We start from the raw sequence: 12,846 nt of genomic DNA, 5'->3' as shown, positions 1-12,846 counted from the left end.
CAAGGGGCTGTATAGCCTACTCCTGCTCCTATTTCTTATGTTCTTATGTTCTTAATGACAATGCATGAGGCATTTTATTAATATAACAAAATAATCTTCGAATAAGTAAATTATTGCTTGGGTGAAGTAGCCTGCTATTTATGGTACTGGACTAACAACCCAGAGGTCCTGAGTTTAAATACCATCATGACAAGTTGTGAAATTAAATTCAATAAATCTGGCAATTTGAGGGATAGTACCAACAAAAAATGCTTATGAAAACTGCCAGATTGTCACAAGAACCCAACAGATTCATTTGGGCAAGGGAACCTACTCCCTGCCTACTTTGGCCTACCTGTGACTCATCATCATCATCCTCATCATAGGTAGTCCCTCAAAGCAAGGATGACTTGCTTCCATGCCAAAAAAGGATGAGTTCACAGGTGTTTCAATGAAGGACCTAATATTCTAGGTCCTGAACTACATCCTGAAGGGTGAAAGATGCCTGTGCGTGGATTTTTTTTAATATGGGGTGGCCGTTGCACACCAGCCACCATGTGGTCTTGACAGAGCTAGGTCTTGGTCCAGTGACAAGGGTTATCCAAGACGACTGGAAATTGGCTCTGCTGCACGGCCCTAGTGTGCACACATATCGCAGTGTGGGCTGGCCCGTGCTGCCCTTGGGCCCCTGGCCCAGAACTCACACCTCTCCTGGGTCCCGATCACATCCCTCTACCGTCTCTCGCCGTTCCTTCACCCCAGCCTCGGGAGCAGCGTGGAGGCATACTACTTCAGGGAGCAGAGCTGGTGCAGGAGGGCGACGGCAGCGAAGAATTTCGTCATCACGCTCCAATCACCGACCTGGACCTTGATGACCTGTGACTACTGTGTGGCTAACTCCTAATCCCCCAAGGGTAACAAGAATGGGCAATATAAATGCTGCCCAGCTGGTGTCACTCACATCCCAAGAAAAAATATTTAAAAAATTATTGCTCTGGACTTTTTTTTTTTTTTTTAAATGGTATGGAAATATACTGCTGCTTTTGAGATTTTCTGTGCTCAGACATCTGGGATGTCAGTACCAGGAAATGGAACACTTCATGGATTCTTTTCACCTACTGGCACATTAAATGTTCCGAGGTTAGATAAAGTAATGTAAAAATACTTCTATTCTGCTTAACAAAGCACGTGAACCACAACTTAGAAGAGCATCCCAACTGTACTACTGTAAATTTTCTGCTTCCCATATCAGCAATCTTTATAGTCTGAATGAGACTGACAGCTTGTCTTTTACTGCCAGTGTTTTTTTAAACAAATACTATGGACTCACGCATACTCGGAACAGGGATGAGTCTCCAGACTCTTTTCACTTATGATTCCTGCCGCCAGAGATATTAATTCCTTCAGTCTGGTGAAGATCTGAATCCAGGTTCCAGATGTGAAAGGATGGGGTTGGCCCTGGACCAGTTGTTCTTGTTTCTTTGGCTCAGAAATTGCGGTCGGTGGCATCCGCCCGCGGGAAGCCTCCGACCTGAAAAATTTCTACAAAAGTACCTGGTAGTCCTGGAGGAGCATGGGATTTCGTTGGGAGGCCTTCTCTTCCCGCGCTGCAAGGCGCGCTCCCGTCCTCCAGGTTCCCGTGCAGAAAGTGCCGTCACGTGTGACTGCACAACCAATCAGGTACAGTATTCCACAGCTTTCTCATTAATAAGCAATGAAAACTCAGAATCTATGAGTTCTCATTGCTATTAATGAGAAAAAAAAGCAAACACACTAAACACCATAATAAAAAATAAACACACCTCACATAATTAAAATTTATTGAAATTAAAGTTAATAATTATGCCTTAGAAAAAAAAATATTTTTGACTTTTTTTTAAGTTTTGTAATTAGGGTTAAAAATAAACTTACCTTAGTGGGCAGGATTTTTAAACAATAAAATGTGTTTTTTAAATTTTATGGTTTGTTTTAAGTGTATTTTAAAACTCTTACACTTGTAAAAAGTAGGCTATGCACCTGCTTTTATCAGGCGCAAGAATTTTGAGAACATTTGCTGGGCAAGATAAGGGTAAATCCCACAATCTTGCCCTTGCAAATGTCCCCGCTCCAGATATGCATTGGATCTGTCAAGCTCCAGCTTGACAGATCGGAAAAGCCGGTTTTCAGCGCACAATGCGCATGGACTGAAAACCGGCTTTTGCGATGCCTTCTCGGGACCGTAAACACTCAGTACGGACCTGGGGAGGTTGGGATTTCAAAGCCTTTATTTACCAGTCTTAGTCTGCGGCTGGACTGTTAGTTTCAAGACACTCCAACAATTCATTTTCAAAACATAAGAGTGGCTGACTCTTCTACTACTACAATAACATGTACAGAGTGTTTCGCTTTAAGAAGCTTCAAAGTTGAGGGGGAGGGAGGAAAACAGATACCAAGTGGGAAGAGATAGGCGAGGTAAGTGAAAGTATAGTTGTAGGTATGAAGCTGGTGAGAGATGTAGCAAGGCAGAAGTAATTGGGAATGGAATTAGTGTGCAGGTGTGTGATAGATGTAGGCTTCTTCTCCTTCTGTTCTCAGGTGACTAATGATGTGGGACCTACAGGCTCTGTCACAGGTGAGGCAGACAGTGGTTGAAGGGACGAGTGGGTAGGGTGCTTGGGTTGTCGTGCGCTCCTTCTGCTGTTTGCGCTTGGTCTCCGCTTACTCCTGGCGAAGAGACTCGACGTGTTTGGCGCCTTTCCGGATTCTTCTCTTCCACTTTGAGCGGTCTTGGGCCAGGGATTCCCAGGTGTCGGTGGGGATGCTGCACTTTTTCAAGGGGACCTTGAAGGTGTCCTTGAGGCAATTCCTCTTCCCACCTGGGGCTCGTTTGCCGCGTTGGAGCTCCAAGTAGAGCACTTGTTTTAGGAGTCTTGTATCAGGCACGCGTACGACATGGCGTGTCCATCGGAGCTGATCGAGTGTGGTCAGTGCTTCGATGCTGAGGATGTTGGCCTGAGCGAGAACACTGACGTTGGTGCACCTATCCTGCCAATGGATTTACAGGATCTTGCGGGGGCAGCGTTGGTGGTACTTCTCCAGCGCTTTTATGTGCCAGCTGTACATAGTCCATGTCTCTGAAGCATATAGGAGGGCAGATATCACTACTGCTCTGTAGACCGTGAGCTTGGTGCCGGTTTTAAACACACTCTTCCTCAGGCGACCAAAGGCTGAACTGGCACACTTAAGGCGGTATTGAACCTCATCATCGACGTCTGCCCTTGTTGACAATAGGCTCCCGAGGTATGGAAAATGATCCACGTTCTCCAAGACCTCATCGCCAACAGGCGACAAGCTGATCCTCCTTGACAACTTTTAACGCCAGAGTTGGAAAGGACACAGACCTCTGGGGAGGTGTGATCGGCAGAGAGGGGGTAAGGAAAACCAACTCCAACAGTAACCTCCTCCTGACGAAATGCTTAGAACATGGCCTTGTCATAACCAACACCTTGTTCCATCAGAAAGACAAGTACAAGTCTTCATGGCTAGACTGCGCCATCGTCCGAGCGAGGGACCGCAAGGACGTGCGCATCACCCATTCCGTGACAGGAGCCGACGACTGCTGGGCGGACCACCGCCTAATCCGCTCAGTAATGTCTATCAATATGGCCCCAAAACAATGGTGTCAACAGAAACAATGCCGCAGGAAAATCAACACTGGAGCACTCAAAGACCTTGCTAAGAAAGCACTATTCAACCAGTGCCTCACTATCAACCTGACGAATCACAGTGATCCAGAGACGCAGAGTACCCTCAAGGCTTCCATAATTAGCATCTGTGAGGAGACGCTCAGTCACTCGACCAGAAATCACCAAGACTGGTTCAATGAGAATGACCAGAAGATGCAGGAGTTAATAAGCCACGAGCGCAAGGCATTCTTGAACTGGAAACAGCAAGACAACTCGAGAGCAAGAAAGCAGCTCTACAGACATCTGATGGCTGAGGTCCAACAAAAGGATGTAGGTTATGCCACTAATGATAGAGCAAAAACAGCCTGGGGATAGAATAATGCACAAAAGACCAGATTCAAAAACGAGCAGAGGGTGCGAGCTGAAACATAGGACTTAAGAGGAAATTGCTGAGGTATGGTGAAGCAAGGCTATGGTGATCATTTTAAGCGATGGCTAAGATTTTTTTCAAAAAGAGAGCCATTAGAATCATCAAGGAGATAGGCAACAGTATTTTTTAAACTCGCTCTTAGGATGTAGGTATTGCTGGCAATGCCCTTTATATTGCTCATGCTAACTGTCCTAAGGTGGCGGTGAGCCTTCTCCTTGAACCATTGCAATCCTTGTTGCAATGGTGCTCCCAACAGTGGTGTTCGGTCGAGAATTCCAGGATTTTGATCAATCAACAATGAAGGAACAATGACAGAAAGGTAAGTGGAATTAGTATGGGATAAGATGTGGGCAGTGGAGATCAGGATGAATTGCAACTTGTCGAGTGGAGCTCATTGAAGAACTTCAGCCTAGCAGATCAGTGATGATTTCAAACCATGTTCAGTATAGCAGAAGTTGAGCAATTGAGTGATGCAATCAGTTAATACACCACTAGAACCTCCTTTTTACATCTGGGGGTCCTTCATGAAATAAGTTTGAGGCATAAGGTACAAAAGTAAGGATGCTATGCTAAAACTTTATAAATCATTGGTCAGGCTCAGCTAGAGTATTGTGCCCAATTTTGGGCACCACTAGGAATGATGTCAAGGCCTTGGAGAGCGTGCAGAGGAGGTTTACTAGAATAGTACCAGGGATGAGGGACTTCAGTTGTGTTGAGAGATTAGAGAAACTAGGATTGTTCGTTTTAGAGCAAAGAAGCTTAAGGAAAGATTTAATAGGGGCATTCAAAATTTTGAGAGGCTTTGATAGAGTAAAGAGGGAGAAACTATTTCCACTGGCACAAGGATTGGTAACCAGAGGACACAGGTTTAAGGTGTTTAGCAAAAGAACCAGAGGTGAAAGGAGGAGAAATCCTTTTATGCAACAGCCTATGATCTGGAATGCAGTGCAGATTCAATAGTAACTTTCAAAAGGGAATTGGATAAATACTTGAAAAGGAAACATTTGCAAGGCTATGGGGAAAGAGCAGGGGATGGGACTAATTGGATAGCTCTTTCAAAGAGCTGACACAGGCATGATGTGTCAAATGGCCTCCTTCTGTGCTGTATGAGTCTACACTAAGTTTGACAGGTCTCAACCCAGTTTTCAGTGGGCATTTGTCCACATGACAAAACTAACCATAAATTGAATAAAACTTTCCATTAGCGCCAGTGACTGGATAGCTATTTTGAGAAAAACACGAGGTAGGGAGTGTTTATTCAGTCTAGGGAATAGTTGGAACTTTATTCTGCATTCAACCTATTTAACAGTACCCAATATTGACACTGGGTGCCGAAAGTGGAGGTATTCCATTTCTCCAGTGCTGACTCAAGCTAGATCAGTGCAAAGAAACAGTTAAGAAATGAGAAATAATTACACAATAAACTTATTGGGCCGTAATCTGCAGCCCTAAGGACGTGTATGAGATGCACACATGCATCCGCTAAAACCCGGAACTTGCGCATCCCCAGGAAAAGGGCATTCGCGGGCGGAGAGTTGGGCTATTTGCCAGTGTAAGAGTTTTAAAAAACAGAAAAATAAAATGTTATCAATAATTTATACATTTAAAAACCTGTGAAATAAAGTAAATTTATTTTTAGCCGCTTTAAAACATGTAAATATATTTTTCAAAATACATTTTTGTTTTAAATATTTAATTAAATGCCATTTTAATTAATTTTAAATATGTGGTTTTCGTACATACGGAATCCCCATAAGTATGAATGGGAATTCCCTTCTGTCATTCACTGGGCTGGTCCACGTGATTCCAGGGACGCTCGCAAACCGCCTGTGCCCCCAAGATACACGAGTCTTTGCCTGCACATAACCGGAGGCGCCTAGGGCCACGAGTCTCCGTACTTCCCAGACCACCAGGTACGTGGGCATTTTATTTGCGCATCGCGGCAATTCCCTGCAGGAAGCCTCCGACTGCAAATTCAGGGACATTATATTCCCAGCAGCATCCATCTTACTTATAAGATGGTTACATTCATGTTTTGCTAAAAATGTTATGAAGTGGGAAAAATCATTAAACAATAATGGCTTTCTCTGTGAGCTCAAATACATTCTTAGAACACAGCGAGTTTGATAATCTTGTTCACAAGATAGTGTGATATTCCTAATCTACTGCTGGATACACTTACCGATTGTTGCAGCAAGCTCTGGGTCAAAGGTATCATCTGTAAACCGTAGTAGCAAACTGAAAATATTAAAAGAAATGTCAGTCACAGGACAAATAAAGCTTTGAGATTTTATTAAGGATACAAAAAAGCACCCATCAAAAGTTAACACATTCTCAGTTTAAGATACGCAGATAATTAAAGGCCAAGCATTGATTAACAAGCTCTCTTGAGCGAAACTGTGTAAAATGTGTAATTTCACCAATACAATTATTATAGATTAATAGGAAGATTTTTTCTTTATAGTTTAATAAAGTAGCACATCATGCTACTCAACAAGATATATCCTCTCTGACAACGATGTGTGTATGGCACATCTAGATTAATAAGCAGTACTGAAAAAAAGGGTTGACAATGCATTGCAAACTACCACCTCTAGAATGGTGGTCTAACCTATACTATGAATTTTGCACTTACTCCTTTTGTATAACTTAAAAACATTTAAGTTTTTAATACATTATTAATTACAGTAATTAACCCAGCTATTTAAGTTAAACAGGCTAAAGTCTCATTAAAATAATGGTCAGAGGAATTTGATACAAAGATCATTTCAAACAGTAGTGGGGAAGCTTTAAAAAATGATAATCAGGAACAAAATTAACAGTTACTTGGACAAGTATGGATTAATTAAGGAAAGCCAGCATGGATTTGTTTAAGGCAAATTGTGCTTAACTTATCTGATTTGAGTTTTTTGATTAGGTAACAGAGGGTTGATGAGGACAATGCGGTTGATGTGGTGTACATGGACTTCCAAAAGGCATTTGATAAAGTGCCACATAATAGGCTTGCCAGCAAAGTTGAAGCCCATGGAATAAAAGGGACAGTGGCAGCATGTATACAAAATTGGCTCAGTGACAGGAAACAGAGAATAGTGGTGAACGATGGTTTTTCAGACTGGAGAAAGGTATACAGTGGTGTTCCCCAGTAATCGGTACTAGAACCACTGCTTTTCTTGATATATATTAATAACTTAGACTTGGGTGTATAGGGCACAATTTCAAAATCTGCAGATGACACAAAATGTAGAAGTATAGTGAACAGGGAGGAGGATAGTGATAGACTTCAAGACAGACAGACAGGCTGGTGGAATGGACAGACACGTGGCAGATTAAATTTAACCCAGAAAAGCGTGGTGATATATTTTGGTAGGAAGAACGAGAAGAGGCAATATAGATTAAATGTACAATGCTAAAGGGGGTGCAAGAACAGAGACACCTGGGGGCACAGATCATTGAAGGTGACAGGGCAAATTGAGAAAGCAGTTAAAAAAGCATACGAGATCCTGGACTTCATAAATAGAGGCATAGAATACAAAAGCAAGGAAGTTATGATGAATCTTTATAAAACTCTCGCAGGCAGTCCCTCGGAATCCAAGATGACTTGCTTCCACACTAATATGAGTTCTCAGGTGACCGAAGAGACCAATGCAGGTCCTACAGTCTGTCACAGGTAAGACAGACGGTGGTTGAAGGGACAGGTGGGTGGATGGGGTGCTTGGGTTGTCGTGCGCTCCTTCCGCTGTTTGCGCTTGGCTTCTGCGTGCTCCCAGTGAAGAGACTCAAGGTGTTCGGCACCTTCCAGGATGCTTCTCCTCCACTTTGAGCGGTCTTGGGCCAAGGATTCCCAGGTGTTGGTGGGGATGTTGCACTTCTTCAAGGAGGCTTTGAGAGTGTCCTTGAAGTATTTCCTCTGCCCACTTGGGACTCGCTTGCCATGTCGGAGCTCTGAGTAGAGCGCTCGTTTTGGGAGTCAAGTATCGGGCATATGGCCCGTCCATCGGAGCTGATCGAGCATGGTCAGTGCTTCGATGCTGGGGATATTGGCCTGAGCGAGGACACAGACGTTGGCGCGCCTATCCTGCCAATGGATTTGCAGGATCTTGCGGAGGCAGCGTTGGTGGTACTTCTCCAGTGCTTTGAGGTGTTTGCTGTACATAGTCCATGTCTCTGATGCATATAGGAGGGCAGGTATCACTACTGCTCTGTAGACCATGATTGGGTTTGAGATCCTGGTCTAAGGCTGCACTAGTAATCGACATCTGCCCTTGTTGACCGACGACTCCGGAGGTTTGGAAAATGGTCCACGTTGTTCAGGACTTCGTCATAGATTTTGATAATCAGGGGGCAGTACTATGTGACCGGGGCAGGTTGGTAGAGAAACGTTGTCTTACGGATGTTTAATGTAAGGCCCACACTCTTGTACGCTTCAGTGAAGGTGTTGACGGTGGTTTGGAGTTCGACCTCAGAGTGTGCGCAAATGCAAGTGTCGTATGCATACTGTAATTCAATGACAGAGGATGGGATGACCTTGGATCTGGACTGGAAGTGGCAGAGGTTGCACAATTTCCAATTTGTTCTGTAGATTAGCTCCACTCCAGCGGGGAGCTTATTGAGGGCGAGATGGAGCATTGCAGCAAGGAAGATCGAGAAGAGCGTTGGTGCGATGACACAGCCTTGCTTGACCCTGGTCCGCACATGTATTGGGTCTGTGGTGGATCCATTGGTCAGGATCACAGCTTGCACGTCATCGTGGAGCAGGCGGAGAATGATGACAAACTTTTGAGGGCAGCCAAATTTGAGGAGGACACTCCATAATCCCTCACGGTTGACAGTGTCAAAGGCCTTTGTGAGGTCAAAGAAGGCCATGTGGCTCAGTGGGTAGCACTCTCACCTCTGAGTCAGAAGGCTGGGGGTTCAAGTCCCACTCCAGAGATTTGAACACAAAGGTCTCGGCTGACACTCCACGGGAGTGCTGCACTGTCGGAGGTGTTGTGTTTGGATGAGATGTTACATCAAGGCCCCATTTGCGCTCTCAGGTGTATGCAAAAATTCTCATGGCGCTATTTCAAAGAAGAGCAGGGGAGTTATTCCTTACAATGATTAATTACTAATATTTTAGATTTCAGGCTCCGAGACACTTTTGAGGGTATTTTTTGGTCTCATTTTCATACACCATGGAAATTATTTACGCTCCTCAACCATTTTCAAAGTGGTTCATGTGGTATATTTCCATAAAACCTCTTAATATGCGGAACAAAACCATGGAAAAAAACCACCCAGCTCTACGTCACCACCACCTCTCTTGACCCCAATGGAATTTTTAAGCAGTTTTCAAAGTGCAGTTTTCAGTTTGTGTATTCTTTTTATTTTCCTCTTCAATTATGTTACTTTGCTCAAGTCACTGCAAATCTAAAAATAGCAAAAGATTCATTAATTTACAAGAAATTCAAAATGGTAATTGGCAAATTCTTCAAGTCAGCCAATGTAAGCAACAACAGTAGCAGACTAAATGCAGGGATGTACAAAATTATGTTTTGCAATAGAATACTTGCTCAACAACTCAAAATAGATTTGGCACACAGTAACTTATTTTTTGCGTAAGAGAGGAGGTATCTCCAGACTTAAGTTACTGATGTCCTAGATTGAATTGTGGATGCAGAATGGACAGTCCAACACAGAAAACTATGTAATCAACACAGGACAAGAACAGATTTAATTTATTAGAATTTGGAACTTATTGATTGTGTCCCTATGAAAATGGGGCACTTATAGTTTAAGTGATTCCGATTGATGATTTAATCATCCTAATTGATAGCCAAAAAGAGAACAGATTCCTGGAAATAAAATGTGTTTATGTGTTTGTTTTTCAACTGCACATTTGACATATTAGGTCTGTACTTATTTGAACTTTGTAGAATTAATCAGATCTTACACACTCCATCCAAAAATGAAAGACTGAATTAGCGGTGGCATGGTCTGTGGTTGTAGGTTATCAATGGGGTTAAAGCTGATGTAGAAATGTTTACCATTAACCTACAAACTAATGACCTAAAAAGAAAAGGATAAACAAAAATAAATCTCATTTCAAAATTCTTAATTGCATCTCTACAGCTGCTTTTACATTTGTATTGTACTGTTAACATTCGAAGCACAGTGCTCCCACCACAGGTACAATATAGGATAAAAAGGACTGGAAAAGACCATGCACTTCAAAGAAGACAATAGTAAACTTTACTCCCCGATCACTGGGTAATGCCACTCTCTGCAGTGCAGTATCATTGGGTAAACACAACTCCCCTTACCCCATCCCCCCCGTGCGCTCACCCCATCCCACAATGCAGTGTTACTGGGTAACCAGTATTCCTGACCCAGTGCAGTGGAACTGGGTAATCATAACACCTTACCAGTATGGTTTCATTGGGTAATCGTAACTCCTCTCCCAGTGCAGTGCCATTGCATATACGCAACCCCTCCTAAGTACGGTGACACTGGGTAACCGATATTCCCCCAGTGTAGTGTCACTGGGAGACCACAACTCCCAAAACCTTGTCCTTTTAGGTGGTAGAGGTCAAGGGCAGCAGGCGCATGGGAACACCATCACCTCCAAATTCTATCTCCAAGCTACACACCATCTTGACTAGGAAATATTTCGCCAATCTTTCAGGGTCAAAATCCTGGAACTCCCTCCCCAACAGCACTGTGGGAGTACCTTCACCACACGGACTGCAACGGATCAAGAAGGCAGATCACCACCACCTTCTCAAGGACAATTTGGGTCTTGCCAGCAACGCCCATATCTTAAGAATTAATTTAAAAAAATCTCCTCTCCCAGTGCAATGTCACTGGGTAATCAGACCTCTTCCCCAGTGTAGTGTCAGAGCGACCGAAACTTTCCCCGCCCACCGTGCAGTGCCATTGGTTTTTTAAAAAGGAGGGAGAGAGAAAGCAAGTAATTATAGACCGGTTAGCCTGACATCAGTAGTGGGGAAAATGTTGGAATCAATTATTAAGGATGAAATAGCAGCGCATTTGGAAAGCAGTGACAGGATCGGTCCAAGTCAGCATGGATTTATGAAAGCGAAATCATGTTTGACAAATCTTCTGGAATATTTTGAGGATGTAACTAGTAGAGTGGACAAGGGAAAACCAGTGGATGTGGTGTATTTGGACTTTCAAAAGGATTTTGACAAGGTCCCACAAAAGAGATTGGTGTGCAAAATTAAAGCACATGGTATTGGGGGTAATGTACTGATGTGGATAGAGAACTGGTTGGCAGACAGGAAGCAGAGAGTGAGGATAAACGGGTCCTTTTCAGAATGGCAGGCAGTGACTAGTGGGGTGCCGCAGGGCTCAGTGCTGAGACCCCAGCTATTTACAATAAACATTAATTATTTAGATGAGGGAATGGAGTGTAATATCTCCAAGTTTACAGATGACACTAAGCTGGGTGGCGGTGTGAGCTGTGAGGACACTAAGAGGCTGCAGGGTGACTTAGACAGGTTAGGTGAGTGGGCAAATACATGGCAGATGCAGTATAATGTGGATAAATGTGAGGTTATCCACTTTGGGGGCAAAAACACGAAGGCAGAATATTATCTGAATGGCGGCAGATTAGGAAAAGGGGAGGTGCAAAGAGACCTGGGTGTCATGATACATCAGTCATTGAAAGTTGGCATGCAGGTACAGCAGGCGGTGAAGGTGGCAAATGATATGTTGACCTTCATAGCTAGGGGATTTGAGTATAGGAGCAGGGAGGTCTTACTGCAGTTGGACAGGGCCTTGGTGAGGCCTCACCTGGAATATTGTGTTCAGTTTTGGTCTCCTAATCTGAGGAAGGACATTCTTGCTATTGAGGAAGTGCAGCGAAGGTTCACCAGACTGATTCCCGGGATGGCAGGACTGATAAAAGAGGAGAGACTGGGTCGACCGGGCCTGTATTCATTGGAGTTTAGAAGGATGAGAGGGTATCTCATAGAAACATATAAAATTCTGACGGGACTGGACAGGTTAGATGCAGGAAGAATGTTCCCGATGTTGGAGAAGTCCAGAACTAGGAGACACAGTCTAAGGATAAGGGGTAAGCCATTTAGGACCGAGAGGAGGAGAAACTTCTTCACTCAGAGAGCTGTTAATCTGTGGAATTCCCTGCCGCAGAGAGTTTTGATGCCAGGTCATTGGATATATTCAAGAGGGAGTTAGATGTGGCCCTTATGACTAAAAGGATCAAGGGGTATGGAGAGAAAGCAGGAAAGGGGTACTGAGGTGAATGATCAGCCATGATCTTATTGAATGGTGGTGCAGGCTCGAAAGGCCGAATGGCCAACTGCAACCGGTCATACGACATCAGTGGGTAATTGCACCACTCTCTTCCTCTACCATTAACTGTTGAAATCAGGGAGTTGATAAGATCAAAATGTGTATTCAATCAGCACGACCTCAAACCCATTTACATTTATTTTACTATGATTACTGCACTCGACACAGGTAAGGGTGGGTGGGGGTTTAGGAATAAGGGTTAAAGTTATTAGTGCCTTTGTTACTGCTAAACTTGACTATTCCAATATTCTCCTGGCCAGTCTCCCATCTTCCACCCTCCATATACTTGAGTTCAACCTAACTCGCACCAAGTCCCATTCACCCATCATCCCTGTCTCACTGACCTACATTAGCTCCCGTCTGGCTCCCAGTCCGACAATGCCTCGACTTAAAAATTCTCATCCTTGTTTTCAAATCTCTCCATGGCCTCGCCTCTCCCTACCTCTTCCAGCCTTGCAA

At 43.8% G+C, this 12,846-nt stretch overlaps 1 protein-coding gene across 1 annotated transcript in view; it reads right to left on the bottom strand.

The window, feature by feature from the left end:
* rab18a (RAB18A, member RAS oncogene family) overlaps positions 1-12,846 on the bottom strand; it is a 54,121-nt gene that overhangs the window by 38,708 nt on the left and 2,567 nt on the right. Inside the window, exon 2 of the mRNA XM_070881475.1 lies at positions 6,257-6,312. Within this exon, the coding sequence (XP_070737576.1) occupies positions 6,257-6,312 (56 nt within the window). The remainder of the gene's footprint in view (positions 1-6,256; positions 6,313-12,846) is intronic.

Source organism: Pristiophorus japonicus, chromosome 5 (assembly GCF_044704955.1).
Source record: "Pristiophorus japonicus isolate sPriJap1 chromosome 5, sPriJap1.hap1, whole genome shotgun sequence".
NCBI classification, from domain to species: Eukaryota; Metazoa; Chordata; class Chondrichthyes; family Pristiophoridae; genus Pristiophorus; species Pristiophorus japonicus.
This window is presented reverse-complemented; position numbering and strand designations above follow the sequence as displayed.